The following is a 23,075-nucleotide window of genomic DNA, read 5'->3' as shown; positions in this document are numbered from 1 at the left end:
TCTGCAAATACAGACATTTATTCATTTTCAAATAAATCAAGTCAAACTGTGTGAATATTTTAAAGTCGGTAACCTTTATGGGAAACCACGTGTCCCATAAAGGTTACGGTCTGGACTATGGGCCGGTCGCTAGTCTATAACTAGACAACCAATCGCAGTCACGTTCACACCTACAGGAATCTCCGAGTAACCACATCTATGGCTGCGGGAGGAAGCTGGAGCATCGAGAAACTGCACGAAAGCCCGGATGATGGATTTGCACTCAGACACGTGTATAAGTCACATGTTAACGTCAAAGCTACTTCTGGGTTACCATTGTTATTCGTAACTTACGGTTAAACTACAAACACGGTCTTCCTCGCGTGTTAACTGAGCGCTAACGTTACATTTAACGGTGAACGACAAAGTGTGCCATCTTCAAATAGACCAGCTTCGGCATCGCTGACGTCGACGTCATCAACCCCCCTGTTGTGCTTTACGCTACAAGCAAGCGTGAGTGCAACAAGGAGGGCAGCCCGAGGGCAACTTTTCCGGTGAAACGTCACAAAAATAGCCTTTCGTGTTTCTCGAAAATGCGGCAGATAACGACGGAAAGAGCCGAACAAGATTCTCAGCGGACGTCGAAAGAAAACGATACCGGTGAAACGACAGTAACCGGCATGGAAGGACAGGCCGTCCCCAATTCTAAACAGGAACCGGGCGACAACAACGAGAGCAGGAAAGCAGAGACCAGTGGAGTGAGTGGCCGCGATGCGGCGGAGGAGCACGGAGACGCCCCGTCCCCCGTCCCCGACCAAGAAAACGCTCCGCGTACCGAAAAGTCGGCTGTTGGCGAAAGGGCCTCGAACCTCGAACTGTGTGAAGCCGCGAAGAGTCCCGTACAGGGCAGCTTGGCAAGTAGCACCGATTTTGCACAAGAGGGCTCCCGGGTGCTGAAACAAGAACAAAGAGAGGGGGGGAACGCGTCCGCCTCACCGCCTGCTGACCGCACAAAGACCGCGGACAAGCCTGAGCACGGCATCAAGAGACGGGCCAGCACGGAGCTCACCTCGTCGGACGGAGAGCCGCTCAGTCGGATGGATTCAGAAGACAGGTTTGTTGGACTGAGCGGTGGCCTTATCTTACAGCACCATGCCTAGTTCACAGCTTTGATGCACAGTTTGTTTACAGGTGAAAAATGTTCGCTTCCGCCGGGTGATGTAGTTCTTGAACGTCTCTATAGGACACGCTGGTCTGTATTTAGTGCACTGTAGCGTGTAGTGTGGGGGGAGTGTTGGCTCACAGCAGTGGTCGTTACACAAATATAATGTTGTCTCATACTAACACTAAAGTACAGCCGAGCTACTTGTCCTTGTAACATCTCTCCCCCCACCCCCCGGGAATCATGACCTCACACGCGCCATCTACCTATATGATCAATAAACCAGGATAAATTAGCCAAATAGGAGCAGATGTTTCATGAAGGTCACAGTCTGTGATCATTCTTGGCTAATAAGCCTTCTTTCTTTCTTGGATTTGTGAAATGAGCGTTTTTATAAGCAGATGGACAGAAAACTCGCACACACTGGTTGTTGCAGATTTTTGGCATACAAGGATGCTTTCATGGAAACGTAACACTTCTTGCAGCTGTTTTGTAAAAGCCTTCCAGAAGTTGTAACTGGGTATGGATGTATAACCAAGAGGCAGCTGCAGACAGTCGGTGTTTGTCGTGTAGGATTTGTGACTCATTTCTACATGTGGGTTTTTGTTGTTCTTTGTTAGTTGCTAACCATACATCCATTCTCTGTAGACTATACAGTTTCTTAGTCAAAGGAATTTGCAAAGAAAAGCATCTGGACTTCTTTAAGTTGCTTGAAGACGTTTCACCTCTCATCCGAGAAGCTTCTTCAGTTCTAAGGTCTAAGGTCGAAGTCCAGACGCTTTTCTTTGCAAATTCCTTTGACTACGATGACCTGGATGACTGAGAACCTTCACAGACATATACAGTTTCTTACTTCCTTGTTGGGTCGAACATATGTTCACCCTGACTGTAAAGCATGGAGTGTGAGGACCTTTTATAATGCTGAACTTTTTGGATGTGTAGGCTCTCACCACCAATGATTGTTGATAGCATGTTGGGGAACTTGTGTCGGTAGCTCCTAAAAATAAGGTGACCACTCTGTGTTCGCATGGATCAACCTCCCGCTCAACAACACTCTTAATCAGCTTCTCTCTGCATCTTGTTGTGCTGCTGATCCCTGATCATTTGTTTCTTTTTCAGTGTTTGTTATCCTATTTTCCTTATTGGCGTCTTTGTTTTGGTTTTGCATTGGGTTGACTACCCAAAATCCACTACAGCATTTCAAATGTGGATGTCACGTATTGGTTTCTGAAGTGCCATTTTGAACCCTTTGGAAGAGCAATTCCAGTCAACTTTGTAAAAATGAAAAAAGATGTGATGAACAGACAAAAGCAGCATGCTGATAGGCTAACAGCTCATCACTCACGAGTGTGTTTATTCACAGATTACATGGTACAACCAACATTTAGAAAATCGTCAGCAGTGATGCTACGAGGTCCTGAATCTGCATCGGAACTTGTCTAACCACCCACAGTACATGAACAACAATCCTCCCAACAGAGTTGGAGATTACTAATATGAACCACTGTGAAACCATGCACTTACCGTTGGCTGCCTGATACTGTATGAGTAGCAGTATGGTGTCTTCATGGCTGCTTTGGAGCAGCGTTCTTCCTGGTCGTGTTTTTACTTTGGAACATGTCATTTCCTGTCAGCTCGGTTCTCTTCAGTTTTTATAAAGGCAAAAAACATACGTGACATCATCAAATCTGAAAGTGGGACTGCCAACCGCTCTGTGGTTAGTGTTAGCAGTGAAACGTATGGAGGCAGTAAGAGAAGGTTGACAGGTCTGCAGGGTTAGCCCGGGGTAAACACGTCTCACGTGAAGTCTTTATTTGTGTGACACATTTTGACTAAAGTGGAAAAATAGACACCACCGACACACTTTTACATCAGTGGGTCGCTCCGTGGACCAGACTCACCCAAAGAAGATGATGTAATTCATAATTTCCAAAAAAGCAAAATAAAAAACCCAAACTGGCTGCTTTATGATGAAGCCCAGGTTATAGTTGTTGGTTTTACTGGTTAACTGAAGTTACTCTGTCAACTGTTCGTCCACCGAAACTGAGGTGACTGGTTTCCATCGATCTTTGTCGTGAGGGTCGAGGTTTAGACCTCGGTCTGTTTGTTTGATCAACTACTCACTGAAAAGTCTACAGTTGCAAAATGGATTTATCAGCAGGCTGATGTTATCTGACGGTATTAGCTATGAGTATCAGTATTTCTAACAGCTGATCAATGGAAATTAAAAACTGGAATAAAAAAGCTCACTGTAGAGGTTTTACACGTGACGTCACGCCCGTGTTGCTCGAGCTGTCGGCCACACTGCACGTGATAATCACTCATACGTACTTTTTACATGGAAATGATCACTGTTTTCTTCTTCCCCTCACAGCGCTGATATTCTGCTGCACAGTCTTGTCCAACAATCATCAACGACAGACATTTTTCCCCACATTCTTCTTTCTGAAACTTCTGAAATGATCGGATACGGGCATCAAATCAATACTGTAATTATTAGAAGTTACCGTGGTTTTCAAACATTCAGGTATCTGTTTCAAAGAAGATGGTACCATTTAAACATTTTACATTTATCATCTTCATCTGCCTCATCTGCCAGCACTGCTCCCTCCTTCTCCTCTTCATCCTCTTCCTCCTCACCAAAACCTCACTCCTGAGCTATAGTTTGGCTTCTAACACAGGAAATTCTACATGAACGTATTTAATCTCGATATTGTTGCAATTGGTTATTTTCAGCAGACGTGCAACCCTCCCGTCTCTGGAAAGCCGACAAGAGAAGGCTAAACATAACGATCCAAGCTAACACGTCCTGAACGTTTAAGCTCATTTCTCTCTGATCAACAGAGATCAACATACTCACGGTTCACTTCATTTTCTTAAAGCAGGTTTAGGTTCAAACTGAGATCAACAGGAAGGAGACTAAACTTCCCTGTAGCTTAGTGGGACAGTCGGTGTTCATGTTCACCTGTCAGTCGTTTTCATTTTGTAGCCGATACATGTGAAAGGCTTGGTCACAGGAGCTGCTGTTTCAGAGCAGAGCAGTCAGCTCATTGGTTACCTTGGATCTGTATTAGTTTAAAGTTGGGATCAGGGGTCTCAAACGTCACATGGATGTGAAGAAATCTAATGCAGTTTGGCCTTTGAAGTGACTTTTATGTTACAGTAAGTTTAATATGACGGCAACATGAGCAGAGAGTACAAACATGGCTGTGTCAGTTCAGAGAGAGTCACACTGATGACTGCATAATGATTTTGTTAAATATAAACAGCATGTGTCTGGGCACAAAGAGCGCAGTGTGTTTGTTTGGTAGTTCAGTGAAAGGCAGTGAAACTTCATGAACACTACAGCGGCCTCCAATGAGAGTACAGCAGTGGCCCCCAGCTCATGTAAGCCTGAGACCCCTGATTTAAGGAGACACGCTTATGAACACTTATGTTAAAAGCCTTTTAAAGGTTGCCTAGGTAACAAGAAGGCTTTTATATGACACTGGGGGGGTGACAGCTGTGGGGAAGAATCTGTTACTAAACTGGTTTTAGTGCTTCATCCTGCACTGACCCCACCCATCAGTTGGGTGACGAGTGAAATAAAATACTTAATAAACATGTATTTATTTTCATTCTGTCAGATCATATTTTGATTTCCCGTCTTTTGTGTGTGTTTCAGTATCAGCTCCACTCTGATGGACATGGAGAGCACAGCATCCAGCGGTCGCTCCACTCCCGCTATGCTGAACGGTCACACAGGTGGAGTAGCAGGGAGTGGTTCACTGGTGGCAGGGGGCAAATCTCTGAGCTACACCTGCTGCTGGGATCACTGCCAGCTGCTGTTTCCCAGCAGCCCCGACCTGGCTGAGCACATCAGAGCAACACATGTGGATGGACAGAGAGGCGGGGTCAGTGACATGTTACTCTGTGTGTGTTGGTTTCAGACGGGCGGTTAGAGGCCAGGCGAGCCGTCGTAATGTCAAACCAGAGGTTCGTGTCAGAAACGACAGATGGTGAAAATGGAGTCTGGACTCAAAACGAGGTTCAATAGACCAACATGTGATCTGGAGTTTCAGCTGCTGTCACGTATCAGCGTAGACAAAGACGTTACACAATGGTGTGAGGCTGGATTTATACTTCAGAGTAGGTTTGATAGACGCGACGTGCTCAAGTTACACTAAGGCTACGTCCACACGTACCCGGGTATTTTTGAAAACACAGATTTTTATATGCGTTTGCACCTTTCGTCCACACGTAAACGGCGTTTTCAGCCACTGAAAACGGAGATTTTTAAAAACTCCTGCCAGGGTGGAGATTTTCGAAAACTCAGTTTTTGCGTTTATGTGTGGATGAGGAAAACGGAGAAAACGCAGCGTCAAAGGTGTGCGCCTTTTTTGACGTCACACTGTGCACCATGTTATTGTTTCGGTGAAATGAATTTCTACAATGGTGGACTTAGACAAAATACACACACAGGACTCAGTTCTGCTTCTATGCGCCATCTTTGCTTACTCTTTCCCACCCAGACTTCTAGACTTCTGATTGGCCAACATTTCTACACGGTTAGGAATATATCGCCACCTGTTGCTTTGGCATGTTCCTGGCAGCGTTTTCCTTCATTTTTGCGTTTAAGTGTGGACGGATTTTTTTTTTTTTTTTTTTTTTTTTTTGTTAAACGAAAAATCTCAGTTTCCAAAAATACCCGTGTACGTTTCAACGTAGCCGGAGCTTCAGATGCCTACCTGTAACAACCTTTGGTTAAGCAGTCATGAGCTCTACTAGGCGACCGCCACTATTCAGAAAATAAAAAGTCCTAATGCCCCACAGAGAAAGAGGAAGTGTGAATTTAATTTGGTTTGTTTTCAGTGATTTTCTATCTTCTAATCCACCTCCCTGCATTTAGTAGTGAGGGTGCAGAAAAAGAGAACTTCCTCTCAGTATCGTGTAATGTGTGTAATAATGCATAAGTAATGAAGTTACACACACAGTATTTATTTAATGAAGCTGCCCAGCTACGGTTATTTCAATGTGAAAACTGTGGTTAAATTACAGAAACACAGGCCAACAGTAAAATACAGCAAAGTTGTGCTAACATGAATATCCAATACATACTGTGTTTTTTGTGTAAATGGTACTACTACTGAGTACTCGAGTATACTTTAAGCCAGCGGTCCCCAACCCCCGGGCCTCGGACCGGTACCGGTCCGTGAGTCGTTTGGTTCCGGGCCGCGAGAGTTGAGGCTCAGGTGTGAAATGTGTGGTTTTCATGGTTTTTATCAGTTTTCAGCGTTATTTTGTTATCTTTTTATCATTAACTCGGTTTTCCTGGGTCTTTTCACGTGTGTTATGAATAAATCTTCTTTTTTTCGGTACCGGTACTAGTTTTATTTTGTTGTATTTATCCGTGACACCTTAAAGGCCGGTCCGTGAAAATATTGTCGGGCATAAACCGGTCCGTGAGGCAAAAAAGGTTGGGGACCGCTGCTTTAAGCGACACCCTTTGCCTTCATACCAGCACGTTTCATTCACCCCCAGTATGAATGTGGGGTTCAGTGTTCACCACCTCCTGAGTAAAACAGGCTGATTGTGTTTGGACTGATATCTGCTCCATTAAAGCTTTGTGCCAGTCCCAAACACAAGGGGAGAAGTAAAACTGGAATAAAGACGTTTGATTGAAGTGGCGGTTTTGTTTATTCTAGCAGGAAATACGTTTCTGTTTGTCAGGAGAAACAAGAGGACAACATAAGCAAATACAGCCTTAGATGGATTACTGCGGCTCATCCAGTGTAGCAGTTTGCTGGCTAACCCAAACTAAAGTTGTCTCGCTGGGAGCTTCTGGTTTGTTGAGGTTACTGATTGGTTGAATCCTGCTAATGTGTTGCTAATGAGAGGCAGGCACACATTTTTAAATTCGATGACGTCCTTTAATATTCAGCTTAATTCAATTTTATTTATACAGCACCAAATCACAACAACAGTCGCCTCAAGGTGCTTTATATTGTAAGGTAGACCCAAAAATATTACATACAAGTGAGTGAGGTTGGAGGAGTGAGCTGAGAGAGTGAGGGGGCGTTCTCGTTAGCACTCGTGTTAAACCTGGTCAGACGTCAGCACTAATGCGTGGTGCATGCTAGTGTGCAGCTCTAGCTCTGCCGCAGTAATGTGTCTTTGTGTTTGTGCCCACAGGTGTTTGTGTGTCTGTGGAAGGGCTGCAAAGTCTACAACACACCATCCACCAGCCAGAGCTGGCTGCAGAGACACATGCTGACCCACAGTGGAGACAAACCTTTTAAGGTGATCGCATACAGCTGACGTCACACACATCACTGCGTCTGTTAGTCTGCATCGCTCGCGCACTCATGTCTGTGTTTCCTCCAGTGTGTAGTGGGGGGCTGCAACGCCACGTTTGCTTCCCAGGGGGGGCTCGCACGCCACGTCCCCACGCACTTCAGCTCCCAGAGCTCGTCCAAAATGTCCAGTCAGAGTAAAGTCAAAGAGGAATCTCCATCCAAGGCCGGCCTCAACAAGAGGAGGAAGCTGAAGAACAAGCACAGGCGCTCGCTCCGTATGTACTGCACACACGCACGACGTGCCTACAGGTTCACACGTTAAATGAATTAATCTTTTCGTCTTTCTAGCACGACCTCACGACTTCTTCGATGCTCAGACCATGGACGCCATCCGCCACCGAGCCATCCTTCTTAATCTAGCAACACACATCGAGAGCCTGGGCAATGGACACAGTGTAGTCTTCCACAGCACGGTAATCACACACACACACACACACACACACACACACACACACACACACACACACACATGTAGCAAACACACAAAGTCCTGTGCAGGTGTGATGCCATGTTTTGTGCGTGTTCAGGTAATTGCCAAAAGGAAGGAGGACTCTGGGAAGGTGAAGGTCCTGTTGCACTGGACACCTGAGGACATGTAAGTCCTCTCCAGCTTCAGTTACACGGAACAGGCCAGACTGAGTGGGGGAACCCACAGTGTTAAACATGCAGTGTTAGTGTAACCGTGTTGTTGTTCGTGCCAGACTGCCCGACGTGTGGGTGAACGAGAGCGACAGAGTGCAGCAGAAGACCAAGGTGGTTCATCTGTCCAAGCTGCCCTCAGACATGGCTGTCCTCCTGGACCCGAACATCTACAGGTACGCCTGCAAAGCTGCGTTTAGATGCTGACAGAAAAAGAAAACCGCTCTGATGTTTCTCCCGTTTCTCTTGCAGAATGTTCTTCTGACCGGCTCTTGGTGACCTCGGCTGTCGCTTGGAGGATCTCCCTCATCAGAGGGACGTAGAGGGACTTATTTGTTGTGATTCGTGTAGCCTCCAGTGTTCTCTACATTAGGTGCTGACTTTACTGAGTGTAAGTGTAAGTAACACAACTAGGCTGGAAACTGACAGCTGTAACTGTAGAGAGAGAGAGAGAGAAGCAGTCTTTGTAAATACAGGAGATTTGTAATATATTTTTATACTTTGGATTTTACCTGTACTGTAGATAGATGTCTTCTTTTTTTTTTTTCCCTTCTGCCAGAACATTTTGGAATAGATATTTTAAAAGAGGATATCTTCATCATGCATACACTGACACTGTTCTGTATGATGTCATTAAACCTTAAACTCCAATGTCCACCTGCTCTGAAGTCTTTACCTTTTTCACACCATCCCCAGGAGCTTTGGTGAAATGTAGATGTCCTATGCTAGTGTGAACACCTAGCATGTGTATATAGTTTTATGCTCATTTTTCTGTTTTTCACTGAAACACAACCTAAGTTCCTCAAACAACATATGTTAGATAAATGCCACAGGAACAAGAACCACCAATTTCCTCTCCACCAGTATGACAAGTATAAACCGGTGAAACTGGATATTTGGACCAAGCAGGATGTTCTCAAAAACCTCAGCACATGTATGGTGTGTGTGTGCTTAAACAGTTCAAGGAACAAAGTGCAACAAGTGAAGGAGAGAAACAGGCCTGGCCACCACCAATGCCACCCCTCAGCCTGGTACCACATGCAGCTGTGCTATAAATGTGCAAATCCCAGTGATTTTAGTCAACGGGGCTGGAGATCGTATGAACACATGAAAGTATCATCAGATCTTTATACAGCGTCCAGTACCATCTGGGAGGTGACTGACTGGCAACAGCAATATTTTTACCGTAACAATGATCCCAAACATAACTGCATACCTGGACTGGACTGGAAGTGTGTTCCACGTACTGTGGATTTATCTGAACAGAGACGGAACAAAATACAATCAACATCAAGCTAGAACTTTGAAATATCTTTCAAGAGGCTGAGAGACAACAATGACTGAAACATTAGAAGGTTTGGGTCAGGGTTGATCAGAGGTAAGGCAGGAATAAAGTTGGTCACACCGTGGATCATCGTGGGTGTTTTGATCAGGAATTTAATAAACTCTGGTTTTGCCGTGTATGTTTGCCCGTTTCAATCAATAGCTGCACAATTTCTTAGTAAAAATAGAAAAGGGAGGGTAGTTCAAGGGTTTTGAAAAGTGTTTTAACTTTATTTTTTAAGCAAATTTTACATACGGAAAAAGAATTTCCTCAACTATAGTTTGCAAACTGCTTGGATAAAAGCAAAACGTTCAGATGTTTGTACCATATAACTATGCTATGCTAGTGTGAATACATAGCATGTATATAGTTTTACGCTGCTTTAACATTTATTACGACGCCAACAGATCGTTTTTTTAAACGCCGAGAAAAAAAAAAGACAACAACCTGACGTCATATTTAGCAGCCGGAAGTATCATGACGCATTCCTGACGTCTGGAGAATGGCTGGGCTACTGAAGAAGGTATGAGTAAAGGTCATGTTTTGTTTTAATGTAAGAAACACAATAAAACAGCTGTATTACTTTTATTAAAGGCACACGGTGTGACGGTACTGTCACCTCCATCAGCGCGCTGTGCATGCTGTGCTAGCCTGTGCGTTGTGCTAGCCTGCTAACTTGATAAGGAGCTAGCACGGCAGTGTCCGGTCAGAGCAGGTGGTGACAAATTAAAGGAAAGCACCGAACACTTTGAATCCGGTCCGACGGTTAAGTCAGCCGAACACCCGTGGGAGCTTTTGAAGAGACTGGTTAAGCCATGCTTCCCTGACATGGCTAACTGGAGACCCGAATCTGGACCAACAGACCTGGAAAATAAAATCCCTGCTCAGTGCAAAACCTGCCTGTAATGTTAATAAAGTGCACATATTTGAAGGTGAGGGCTGATGGATTTCAGAGAATGGTTTTATGGAAGCTCCGCGTTAGCAGGGAAATGTTGTTGGAGGTGATTAACCACAAGTCTCTGATCCAAGTCCTAAAACCAGCTGTGGAGCTGGTTGTTAACAGTGTGAGCAGACAGACTGAGGGTTGGTTTAGGCTGAGTGCCGATGCTGGAGTCACGTGGTTAAAGGTGAACGCATTGACATTAGCCACTCTTGCACAGCAGCTCTCCCTTTCCTCTCTTCCAGACGACCGGCTTGGTTGGCCTGGCAGTGTCTCAAAATCCACATGAGGTGAGCAGCTGATGGTGAATGCACCACATACCTCATTTTTAATCTTTCCCATCGCCTGACTGTGACCAGACTAGTCCTGGATCACACTCGTGTTATCCACGTGCCGTTTATGGAGCGGTCATTGAAGCTCAGGGAATTTAGCAGTGTACTCACCCTGTGCTCTTCCTCTCAGCGTCTCAGGATCCTCTACACAAAGATCCTGGCGTCCTTGCAGACCATGCCGCAGGACGCCGCTTACAGGAAGTACACGGAGCAGCTGGTCAACGAGCGCTTCAGCCACGTGAAAACGGTCAGTGCGTGAGTAGGCAGACGGAGATGAATGACAGAGGAGCTTAGATGAACTGACTGATTTGTGTTCTTCGCAGGAACCTGATGTTGAGAAGCTAGAGAAGAAAATTAACTGCGGTCAGATTGAAGAGGTCATTTTCCAGGTAGGTCCCAGTCAGTCTGCCTCATGCTGATCAAAGTGATAAAGCTGAGTGGAAAACTCCTCATATACAAATCCTAAAAAGTCATGACTTTGTGTTCAGCTCGAGTCCAGAGGGGTGTATGACACAAATATGTAATGTTTATATAGCCTAAATACTAGTTGTGCAACGGATCACGGTTGATCCGTAATCCGAACCGATCCCACTCCACGGTTCGGCACGCACGTGATCCGAAGATTCGAAAAAGAAGGGAAAAAAAGTATGTGTATGGTGCGCGTGGTGGGTCTGTCAAGCGATAGTTATGGCCAGCGCTAGCGGTCCAAGTGGAGGAGCAGAGGAGTTTGCGGTATTTAAGCAGCCCTTTGCTGCCCAATCCGACCGGGCTAAAGCTGGCGGGAGGCCGTATTCCGTTGTGCAAAACAAGGGGTTTAAACTATGATGAACGTGCTTGAGCCCCGCTATGATATCCCGTTGCGCGTCCACTTTAATGGCAAGATCGTTCCAAGCATGTATGAGCAGGAAAAGTTTAAAGTTATGGTTGAACTGTCCCAGGCATCTTCGTTTGCCCCAACTACAAATGGGTGGAGCTCCAGGGCAACGGAAAGCTACGTGACCGCTCATTATATCACAGCGGAGTGCGATATAATGAGGAGTGTGTATTATTGTAGGGTCTACCTTACAATATAAAGCGCCTTGAGGAGACTGTTGTTGTGATTTGACGCTTTATAAATAAAATTGAATTGAGTGGTAGATACAAAGCCCTATATTGTACCATAATTTGTTTTATATAATTGCGTTAATGAGTCTTGACTTTAATGTTTTTAACAGGCAAAAAATACTTCAATAAGTAAATGTTAAATTTCTTTTTTTGCTGATCCGAAAATTGATCCGATCCGTGAGATTTTTGATCCGTTGCACCACTACCAAATACATGAACACAGTGACGAGCTCAGTAACTAAAGGTGTTGGAGCGCAGGTCCAGACTTTAATCCGGGATTAAAGTGATTCCGACTGCGGTTTGAAGACTGTTAATATGCTGCTGTTAGTACTGTATTGCTCCCAGGCCTTTAAATCAGTGCGTGGCTTTGTACAGACTGCAGCCTCTTTTATTCTGAGAGTGCTCTTCTCATCAGAGGAGCTGACACACTCGTAGTACAGAGTTACTGTTTATTTCACATTGAAGTCGACATTCAATCACTGACGTGTTCGGTTGGTTCCTGTCAGCCTTCATAAAGACCGAACGGTCTCACTGAATATGTGAACGCAGTTGTTGTCTCAGCTTAACTAAAAAGTATCCAATGGTTGCTTTACAGTATTAGTGTATACATTAGTATTTGTGGCTTATGATTTTGTCCTGCGTGCAGGCCGAGTGTGAGCTGGCGTTATCAAGGAAGATGTCCGAGTGGAAGCCGTGGGAGCCGCTGGTCGAGGAGCCCCCCCCCAACCAGTGGAAGTGGCCCATCTGAGTCTGCGTGTGTAGTGTTCCTGTCATACTGTCTATGAAGGCAAAACCTGTGCTTTCAATGAAGTACTACATTAAAGTTTTGGAAATATTGCCTTTATTCAGATGAGTTTTTGATGTGTCACAAATTATTACTTTTATATGACAAAGTCTGCACGAGGCTCTCTGCTGTTACTGCTGAGATTACTTTTACTGTAAATACTCTCTCGACCCCTGGATCAGACTTGTTAAAAAATGAGCAGATTATTTGTGGACCCAAACACAGAGCAGCTGCTGTGATGTTCTGTCAGGTGCTGGTAGCCCTCTGTAACAGCTGGAGCATGATGGGATAGATGGGGGCGAACTCCTTCCCCTGCCGAGCCCTGACTGACTGCACGTAGGCCTCCAGAGCGCCCCTGAGAGGACAGACAGAGTCAGCACATCTGTTATCACAGTGCACACAAATAAGGCTACGTTCACACTGCAGGCGAAAGCGCATCAAATCCGACTTCTTTGACCCTATGCGGCCCATATCCGATCATGGTATGACTGTGTGAACAGCACAAATCCGATATTTTCAAATCCGATCTGGGTCACTTTCATATGTGGTACTGAATCCGAAATTTTAGAAAGCGACTGCTGTTTGAACGGTCATGTTGCAGTAAATCAGTTTTTTACGTCACTGACACAAGACAGACGCCAATTATCAGCGCCCGAGAAGACATCGCAAACGCTTCCTGGCCATCCAGTGTAGATGTTAGTGAAACTGATGGGAAGACAACGTTGGAGAAACGTGAACACTTTATTTGTACTGTATAATCTGCAGATTCTGACAGAAATCTGACACTATCCTTTGAAGCACCGCTCCTCTAAAACAGCAATAAGGATCATTATTAGGCCATATGTAAATAACACAATAACTTTATAACTTAAAGCAAAATTGGGAAACGAAAAATCCGAAACAAGTCTTTATATTAAGGCCATCAGTCAAACAACACTGTTTGGTCTGGGTCTAAACAGAGCGCGTTGTGTGTGACGTCGTCTTTCGCGCATGGGGGACGCTTTGAGCGTTCACACTAGAGCGCGTTTGCTGTCGCATTTTATTTGTAGTGTGAACAAGCAGACAAAAAAATTGGATTTGATCAAAAAATCGGAATTCAGCATTAAGACCTGCAGTGTGAACGTAGCCAAAGTTATCATATCTGACTTGTATCCAGCGAGGTGTTCAAGGTCAGTGTAAAGAGTTGGTGGCTCAAAACTGCGACTCTTACAGTGTGCATTTTTAACACGTGTCACATTTGGCCTCTGACCTTCAAGGTCAACAGATGTGAAGGTCAAGGTGATAATAATGCTACATACAGCCATTTAAAACTATTCACTGCCATTGTTTGTACAGGCAGCATTTAGGGAACACATGGGGATTCTAAATATGGTGTTTTTGGACCTCTCACGACTTCAAGGTCAAACTAAATGTCTGTTTGATCTCATGTTCAGTCGTCCTTTAAAGTCAAAATCCATAAAAATACACCACCATGTAGTATTGTACAACTCCTAATAATGCTGGTGTAGATATTTGTCATGCTACTCTTATCTGATTTGATTGTAGTACAAACTAATACTGAATTAGGATTCTTATTGGCAAGTCAGCAGTGACTTCCTAAGTTACACACACACACACACACACCCACCCCCACACACACACACACACACACACACACCAGTCAGTCTACCACTAGAGGGAGCTCATTCGTCACAGTAACAGCCCCCTGAGATTACTGTGTCACTGTTATTTTACTCAGTAATCTAAGCTCAGGTAACAGTGGCACCTCCTGTCCTGTTGTACAGACCAAAGCGTTCTAACAGGTGTGTTTACATCACCGAGCCTACCTGATGAGGCTGAGCCTGTCTCTCTCAGAGGGATGATCATCCAGCCACTGTGAGTACCTGGCGATGGACCACTCTGCTCTCTGTGGGGGACAGGCTTATTGAGATGGTGCACTATACACACACTCCAGAAAAGCCATGTGACACATGATGATGGATGATTCACCTTGAACAGTGTGTGTGTGTGTGTGTGTGTGTGTGTGTGTCTACAGGCCTGGTGAGGTGACTTCAGCTCAGGTGGGGCTCTGGTGAAAAGGAAGTGTAGTAAGGTGCTGTAGGGGATCAGCTCACCGACAGCTGGACTGCTGGCTATCAGCTCACTGGTCTGGAACAGCAGCGGCCTCAAACACAAAGCAAACAGCACTTTTTACCTTCCATGTAAAACATCTGCTGCTCATTGTGTTCGTTCAGAAGAAAGACGAGCTTACAGGAAAAGCTCTCTGATAACCTGATGAAAGCCTCGGTCATCTGTGCGAGCACCTGAACGAACACTCACACTGTCTGCCTACGACTGGTTCCATTTCCCCAGAGAAAAAATCCAGTCAGAGATCAAATGAGCTCATAGTTTTATTGGCTTTTATTTCTCCTGTTACTTCCGGCGCCGCTCCAAGCTGGCAGCCAGTATCAGCAGCTCAGACCTGACCGAGTCCCTTTTTCTCTTTAAAATATGTTTCTCTGTTGTTTTGTGTTTATTGTTTTTGTTTTTCTATTGTGGACTGCTGTCCCCCACGATGGAGCTCAGAAATCTATGGACGATGGTGTTCTTTATTACATTTTTTACGGCGTCTTTGTCCGGAGAGCGCGTGGAGGTCCGACCTCCCATTGTTTACAGCAGGGATCAGCTGTTAGCCCTCGGAGCCTCCGCTGCCCTGCCTACCGCCGAGCAAGCCAACATCCCCCGCGAGGTGAGGAGGAAGAGACGCGGTACTCGGGCCGGGATCGGGCGTCGCAGTAAAGTTAGGAGGTACCGGCCAGCGATTCCATCTATTATTATGGGGAATGTGAGATCTCTCCCCAATAAAGTAGACGAACTGGCGGCTCTTACCCGACATCAGAGGAGCTACAGGGAGTGCAGCCTGATGTGCTTCACAGAGTCGTGGCTAACTGCGCTAACTCCGGACTCACACATAAACATGGATGGTTTTCATCTGATCCGGGCCGACAGAACAACAGAGAGTGGTAAGAAGAGAGGAGGGGGTCTGGCTGTGTTTGTGAACGATAGATGGTGTAACTCTGGGCATTTATCTATCAAAGAGACACTATGCTGTAAGGACATCGAGCTGCTAGCGGTTAGCATGAGACCGTACTATCTACGCGCGAGTTTACACACGTGATTATGATAGCTGTGTATGTCCCGCCCTCTGCTAGCGCTGCAGCAGCCTGTGAGGTCCTGCACACTGTAACCAGCAGACTCCAAACACAGCACCCTCAGGCCCTTTTCCTGATCTCTGGGGACTTTAATCACATCTCTCTGTCCTCCACTCTCCCCACCTTCACCCAGTATGTTACCTGCCACACCAGAGACAATAAAACATTGGACTTATTGTATGCCAACACCAAGGAGGCATACAGCTCATCACCTCTTCCTCCACTGGGGGGCTCAGATCACAACCTGGTTCATCTCCAGCCTGTGTATAAACCTCTGGTACACAGAGAACCAGTAGTGAAACGCACAGTAAGGAAATGGTCGGCAGAGACTGAAGAGGCCCTGAGGGACTGTTTCCGTTCTACTGTGTGGGACAACCTCTGCAGCCCCCTGGAGGATGACCTCAACAGCATCACAGACTGCATTACGGATTACATGAACTTCTGTGTGGACAACACCGTACCCATCAAAAAGGTACAGTGTTTTTCTAACAACAAGCCATGGATAAATCCTGAAATTAAGGCTCTCCTCAAGGAGAAGAAGAGAGTCTTTAGATCTGGAGACAAACAGGAGCTGAGAGTTGTCCAGAAGAAGCTGAAATGGAAGATAAGGCAGGGAAAGGAAAACTACAGGAGGAAGATGGAAGAGCAGCTGCAACAGGACAACATCAGAGGGTTTGGAACAGCCTGAAGACAATCTCAGGACAAACACCAACCCCCCAGGCTGCAGGAGACTTGGGGTGGGTGAATGACCTAAATAAATATTTTAATAGGTTTGATCAAACACCCACCCCTCCCACAGCATCGTCCCCCCTGCTGCAATCTCCTTCATCTTCAGGGACTGCCTGTCCTTCATCTCAGGACTTCACACCTCTCAGCTTCACACCGCCCAGCTCCCAGTCATCACACCCACCCCGGCTTCTGTGGACTCCACCCACACACCCCTCCCCAAAATCCACTCTTTCTATCTCAGCACTTCAAGTGAGGAATGAGCTTCGCAAGATCAAGGTGCGGAAGGCTGCAGGTCCAGATGGCGTCAGCTCCAGGCTCCTGAGATGCTGCGCAGATGAACTGTGTGGCATCCTAGGTTATCTGTTCAACCTGAGCCTGTCACTGGGGAAAGTACCACAGCTGTGGAAGACCTCCTGTGTGGTACCGGTACCAAAGACCTCCCATCCCAAGGACCTCAGCAGCTACAGGCCGGTAGCCCTGACATCGCATCTGATGAAGACCCTCGAGAGGTTGGTTCTAAACCATCTGCGCCCCCTGGTGAGGTCTTCATTGGATCCGTTGCAGTTTGCTTACCAGCCTGGCATCGGGGAGGAGGACGCCATCATCTACCTCCTGCACCGAGCTCTGACTCACCTGGAGAAGCCTGGAAGCACTGTGAGGATCATGTTCTTTGATTTCTCCAGTGCTTTCAACACCATCCAGCCACGACTTCTGAGAGACAAGCTGGAGCTATCGGGAGTGGACCACCACATGTCCCAGTGGATACTGGACTACCTCACAGAACGTCCGCAGTATGTGAGGTCACAGGGCTGTGTCTCTGACACGCTGGTCTGCAGTACGGGGGCCCCACAGGGAACTGTGCTGGCACCGTCCCTCTTCACCCTCTACACTGCAGACTTCTCCATCAACTCCCCACGCTGCCACCTACAGAAGTTCTCTGACGACTCTGCCATAGTCGGCCTCATCACAGGTGAGGATGACTCAGAGTACAGACAGTGGACTTTGTGGACTGGTGTCAGCAGAACCACCTGCTGATCAACGCCGGGAAAACCAAGGAGTTGGTGGTGGACTTCCGGAGACGCAGACCCACCACACTGACACCGGTAAACATCCAGGGAGTGGACATTCAGATAGTGGACTCTTATAGGTACCTGGGTGTTCACCTGAATAATAAACTGGACTGGAGCCACAACACTGATGCTCTTTACAGGAAGGGTCAGAGCAGACTCTACCTGCTGAGGCGGCTGAGGTCATTTGGAGTACAGTGAGCGCTTTTAAAGACCTTCTATGACTCTGTGGTGGCATCTGTCATTTTTTACAGTGTGGTATGTTGGAGCAGCGGTTTATCGGCAGCTGAGAGGAAGAGGTTGGATAAACTCATCAGGAAGGCCAACTCTGTTCTGGGATGCACCCTGGACTCAGTGCAGGTGGTGGGAGACAGAAGGACTCTGGCCAAAATAACATCTCTGATGGACAGAGTCTCCCACCCCATGCATGGAAATGTTGCTGAACTGCAGAGCTCCTTCAGTGACAGACTGCTCCCAACAAACATAGATGTTTACATCAGCGCTGTAACTGCAATAAGTTAATTAACCAATTCGCACTACAACCTGGTTTGCCTCTTATCTGTAGTTATTTATATTTAATTTAATAACTGTACAGTACTCTCTGTATATAGTAACCATTGTCCTTAATGTAAATATGTAAGAAAAATTGTGTATGTTTCTGTTCTGTGTCCTGTGTACTGTTTGTTTGTATATGTGTCTTTTTGGCTGCTGTTACAACCAAATTTCCCCTTGTGGGACAATTAAAGGATTATTCTATTCTATTCTATTCTATATTCTTTATGTGATTTGATTAAGACATTGTTTGATAATATTTCACTTTCAATTTGAGAAATGTTACGAAAGCTTTGAAATAAACATGGTCCGGTGCACCCCATGGCCCCCTTTAGAGCCACCCCTGTACTGCAGGTACAGTTGTGGTCAAAAGTTTACATACACTTGTAAAGAACATAATATAATGGCTCTACTGACTGTCCCATTATTTCTAAAACTCTGATTTTTCTCTGATAGAGTGATTGGAACAGATACTTCTTTGTCACAAAAAACATTCATGAAGTTTGGTTCTTTTATGACTTTATTATGGGTTAACAGAAAAAAGTGATCACATCTGCTGGGACAAAAATATACATACAGCAGTGCTAATATTTGGTTACATGTCCCTTAGCCATTTTCACTTCAATTAGGCGCTTTTGGTAGCCATCCACAAGCTTCTGGCAAGCTTCTGGTTAAATCTTTGACCACTCCTCTTGACAGAATTGGTGCAGTTCAGTTAAATTTGATGGCTTTCTGACATGGACTTGTTTCTTCAGCATTGTCCACATGTTTTCAATGGGGTTTAAGTCAGGACTTTGGGAAGGCCATTCTAAAACCCTTATTCTAGCCTGATTTAGCCATTCCTTTACCACTTTTGATGTGTGTTTGAGGTCATTGTCCTGTTGGAACACCCAACTGCGCCCAAGACCCAACCTTCGTGCTGATGATTTTAGGTTATGTTGAAGAATGTGAAGGTAATCCTCCTTCTTCATTATCCCATTTACTCTCTGTAAAGCACCAGCTCCATTGGCAGCAAAACAGCCCCACAGCATAATACTCCCACCACCATGCTTGATTGTAGGCATGGTGTTCTTGGGGTTAAAGGCTTCACCTTTTCTCCTCCAAACATATTGCTGGGCATTGTGGCAAAAAAGCTCGATTTTTGTTTCGTCTGACCACAGAACTTTCCTCCAGAAGGTCTTATCTTTGTCCATGTGATCAGCAGCAAACTTCAGTCGAGACTTAAGGTGCCACTTTTGGAGCAAGGGCTTCCTTCTTGCACGGCAGCCTCTCAGTCCATGGAGATGCAAAACACGTTTGACTGTGGACAATGACACCTGTGTTCCAGCAGCTTCTAATTCTTGGCAGATCTGCTTTTTGGTGATTCTTGGTTGACTCTTCACTCTCCTGACCAATTTTCTCTCAGCAGCAGGTGATAGCTTGCATTTTCTTCCTGATTGTGGCAGTGACGAAACAGCGCCATGCACTTTATACTTACAAACAATTGTTTGCACTGTTGCTCTTGGGACATGCAGCGGCTTTGAAATGGCCCCAAGTGACTTTCCTGACTTGTTCAAGTCAATAATTCGCTTTTTCAGATCCATGCTGAGCTCCTTTGACTTTCCCATTGTAGCGTTTGTGGGCGTTTGTATCCAATGAGCCCTATTTAACTGGTCTAAGAGAAGTCACCAGCTGTAGTCACTCATAATCACTCACAAGAAGTTAAGAGGCCATGCTATGAAGCTCAGTTCACTGACAACTTTCTAAGTCACCAAAATTGCCAATTCATGTTGCTGTATGTATATTTTTGACCCAGCAGATGTGATCACTTTTTTCTGTTAACCCATAATAAAGTCATAAAAGAACCAAACTTCATGAATGTTTTTTGTGACAAAGAAGTATCTGTTCCAATCACTCTATCAGAGAAAAATCAGAGTTTTAGAAATAACGGGACACTCAGTAGAGCCATTATATTATATTCTTTACAAGTGTATGTAAACTTTTGACCACAACTGTAACTAGGCCGGCTGCTGTCAGCCTTCAGTATAATTTAAACGTGGCGTCAGACTGAGTTACTTTGTAACGGCTGCAGCTTTACTGCAGATCGTTTCAGTGTAAGACAAACGGCAGTGGGTTTTTCATGTTGGAGTTTGTCGATCAGGTGGTTTGATGAAGGACTCCTGCTGCTCGCTTTTTCCCAGTAAAGGTTTTACAAACTGATGCATTCTCACAAATTTGGACTGGAACCAGAGCAGGTTTGTGGAGTTTCCACGCAGGATAACTCGCTGTGCATAAACTCTCAGCTTTCACCAAAATAACATGAAGGTCAACAGTTTCTTATGTAATATTAAAAACAACAATAAACTGGAACTAGTATGTACATACTGTAGATATGTAATATTTAAAATGCAGTGTTTTACTATGAAAAATACACAGTGTCTGGGTCAGGAAAGCACCTCGTGTCTCTCAGTCCAAAGACACAGCGTGCATGTAGGGAAAGTACTGGATGCTTAACATGGTTCATCACCATTATTGCCCGTTAGGCCGTAATTCCTTACATGAAAAAACAAAGTGCACCATCTAATGCTGGGCTTACACTGTGCGATTTTTGGCCCATTTTGAGCCGATTTTTCAGTCGTGCGACCGTTTTGTTGATCAGCCCGAGTTTGGCCTTCATCGTGCGTCGTTCATCGTGTAGTATACATGGGGTAACGAGAAGCGATTAACACCTCACGACCAGCTCCCGATCATCAATTGCTTGGTCGGCAGGATTTCAAACCTGTTTGAAATCCTGCCGACCGTCGTGAGGGCGTCACCACAGCCGCTCACACTGCGCGTGCGCAAACACATAAAAGTCGGTGAAAAAGACGGAGTAGCACAGCAGTGCAGCGTGTGATCTGGACACAAGCGATGGAGGCACTTGTAGAACTTTGGAAAGCTCATCTGAGCCTTTTCGATGTGGCCTCACAAAATTATCACGACCACAACAACCGTGAAAATAGTGTTTTCATGTTTTTCATTAGCAATTTAGCAAAGTTGATGGTGGTGGCGTGAGTCTGTGTGAGTGAAAGAGAGAGGGAGAGCGAGTGACAGAATTTCCGTTATAACCTTCATTTTATGGAGGCACAGTGTGAGCACTCAGGTCGCATCAGAGCATCGGGCCGTATAGTGTGAGACCCTGCATCGTGACCTGCGAACTTCTAACCCCTGCGAGTCAATCGTGCAGTTTGAGCTGAAGCTGAATAACGCGACTGAAAAAAAAAAAAAAAAAAAATCGCACAGTGTCTGCCCAGCATAACTGTGACGACTGTTAATTGAAGCCAACACACCTGAAGGAGCGCAGCATCCTGTAGGGTTTTCCTAAATCAGACACTCGTCTGCACAGAGGAGCCACAGCCATCTCCATCTGACACACGTGTAAAAACAGAAAAGTCAAAATGAAAAGCGGCCTTTGAGTGGAACGAGGCCGAAGAGCAGAAAACAGACGGCGTCTCTGTTACCTGTGCAAAGTCAGCAGCCAGTCTCATCTTGCCCCCCTCCCCCAGCGGACGCAGCAGGCTGGCGTGGCGGATGAACAGCTCGATGGCTCTCTGGGCGATCGACTCTGTGCTCTCGAATATGAAGTCCACACACTGGAAGTGCCTGAAATAGTCTGCCATGACTCGGGAGATAAAACCCTGCAGCTCCTTCATGTACAGGGAGCAAGGAATATCGGGTCTGTCGGGGCTGGACAGAGGCCTGCAGCACACACATCACATCACATCACAGGGAGAAATGTGTTTAACATGTGTTTGCTGTGGGAGTCAGAAAAGATGTTGTGCATTAACACTCTGAACAAAACCATAGAAAGCAGATTAGAGTGAGAAAACCTGGCTTGGTAATTCACATTTATCGGATCCTGCTTGATGAGTTCGTGTCACTCCTTTAGTGATTTTTAGAAACTAGAAGATGCACAAAGCAGTGAGCCGCTGTTGTTGATGCAGAGAGGCTGGGAGAGAAACTACTGACCCTGAGAAGTCTTCTTGGTGTAAGGTGATAATGATGGCCTCTATGGAGTCGGTGACTGACTGCAGGAGAGGATGCACCGCACTTCTCATCAATGCCTGAACTCCCTGAACCAGAGGTCAGGAAGAGAAACAGAGTTATGTGACATGACAGAACAGGAGGACACCAGCATCACGCCTACCTTAGAAACATGTGGAGTCAGGTGAGCAGACTCACGCGTGTATAGATGAACTGACATCCACAGCCTAATGTTTTATCACATTTTATAGTGTTACGGTGAAGCTCCAGATGGACAACAGCATGTCGGGCCAACAGTACAGCTAACAGAGCTGCTAACAGTACATGTGTAAGATGACAGCTGGATGACAGCATCAGGACACTTAGAAGATGATTAAACTATAATTTAAATCCAAATGAAATGTAACAATCCACGTAAACTGAAACAAAAAAGAGATTTTCATAAACAAAGATCAAAACATACAAAGTTTTAAACTGTGTTGACCTAAATGTGAGCCTAATGTTCTGTCATCACAGCTCTGATAAACTAATGTAAGCTTCAGGCTTTGACTGGAACCTCCAGCACCTGAGAGGAGTCTCCACATGTTCGCTCACCCACCCAAAAACAGAATTCAGGTGTTCCATTCACATTTGGCCGCTGAAGCCGACATCATCACAGACTGAGACGTAACTCGAGTTCACGTGTGTGTGAAGACACAGCATTAGTGATAAATACTCACATACCAGAGAAGTACTTAATTACTGCTAAGAGGATACCTCCAAAGAAGCAGCGAGGGACTCTGCAGCATCTTGTGGACATGATCCCAAACCTGAAATAATCTATGAGATAAAACAGTCAGGTTAGCACACACACACCAGTCACAATACATACTGCATTGTGCTTATGTTGAATTTGGGTAAAAGACCCTAATGTCACATTTTTTTAATCATTCCTA

At 45.5% G+C, this 23,075-nt stretch overlaps 3 protein-coding genes across 3 annotated transcripts in view; 2 read left to right on the top strand and 1 right to left on the bottom strand.

Annotated features, from left to right (window-relative positions):
• The first annotated feature begins 213 nt into the window (after positions 1-213).
• On the top strand, positions 214-8,772 carry LOC116332123 (zinc finger protein aebp2-like). The gene is made up of 8 exons (XM_031754983.2): positions 214-1,093; positions 4,806-5,034; positions 7,313-7,420; positions 7,505-7,691; positions 7,765-7,889; positions 8,004-8,071; positions 8,178-8,291; positions 8,368-8,772. Exons 1-8 carry the CDS (start codon positions 573-575, stop codon positions 8,378-8,380), a joined length of 1,365 nt encoding a protein of 454 aa, XP_031610843.1. The 5' UTR covers positions 214-572; the 3' UTR covers positions 8,381-8,772.
• A 1,072-nt stretch (positions 8,773-9,844) lies between these two features.
• On the top strand, positions 9,845-12,663 carry ndufa5 (NADH:ubiquinone oxidoreductase subunit A5). The gene is made up of 5 exons (XM_031754973.2): positions 9,845-9,962; positions 10,625-10,669; positions 10,842-10,958; positions 11,035-11,100; positions 12,462-12,663. The coding sequence occupies exons 1-5, from the start codon at positions 9,942-9,944 to the stop codon at positions 12,561-12,563; spliced, it is 351 nt and encodes a 116-aa protein (XP_031610833.1). The 5' UTR covers positions 9,845-9,941; the 3' UTR covers positions 12,564-12,663.
• The window catches only part of cog5 (component of oligomeric golgi complex 5), a 77,816-nt gene continuing 67,374 nt past the window's right edge, over positions 12,634-23,075 (bottom strand). Inside the window, exons 16-22 of the mRNA XM_039601266.1 lie at positions 22,897-22,959; positions 22,126-22,229; positions 21,618-21,855; positions 21,447-21,523; positions 14,637-14,763; positions 14,426-14,505; positions 12,634-12,954 (exon numbers count right to left, since the gene is read on the bottom strand). Of these exons, the coding sequence (XP_039457200.1) occupies positions 12,846-12,954; positions 14,426-14,505; positions 14,637-14,763; positions 21,447-21,523; positions 21,618-21,855; positions 22,126-22,229; positions 22,897-22,959 (798 nt within the window). The 3' untranslated portion in view covers positions 12,634-12,845. The remainder of the gene's footprint in view (positions 12,955-14,425; positions 14,506-14,636; positions 14,764-21,446; positions 21,524-21,617; positions 21,856-22,125; positions 22,230-22,896; positions 22,960-23,075) is intronic.

Source organism: Oreochromis aureus, linkage group 17, assembly GCF_013358895.1.
Source record: "Oreochromis aureus strain Israel breed Guangdong linkage group 17, ZZ_aureus, whole genome shotgun sequence".
Taxonomy (NCBI): domain Eukaryota; kingdom Metazoa; phylum Chordata; class Actinopteri; order Cichliformes; family Cichlidae; genus Oreochromis; species Oreochromis aureus.
This window is presented reverse-complemented; position numbering and strand designations above follow the sequence as displayed.

Coding starts and splice junctions, on each gene's coding strand:
- LOC116332123 (XM_031754983.2), top strand. CDS start 573: ATGCGGCAGATAACGACGGAAAGAGCCGAACAAGATTCTCAGCGGACG. Junction 1,094..4,805: donor CGGATGGATTCAGAAGACAG/GTTTGTTGGACT, acceptor TGTGTGTTTCAG/TATCAGCTCCACTCTGATGG. Junction 5,035..7,312: donor TGGATGGACAGAGAGGCGGG/GTCAGTGACATG, acceptor TTGTGCCCACAG/GTGTTTGTGTGTCTGTGGAA.
- ndufa5 (XM_031754973.2), top strand. CDS start 9,942: ATGGCTGGGCTACTGAAGAAG. Junction 10,959..11,034: donor GCTTCAGCCACGTGAAAACG/GTCAGTGCGTGA, acceptor TGTTCTTCGCAG/GAACCTGATGTTGAGAAGCT. Junction 11,101..12,461: donor TTGAAGAGGTCATTTTCCAG/GTAGGTCCCAGT, acceptor TCCTGCGTGCAG/GCCGAGTGTGAGCTGGCGTT.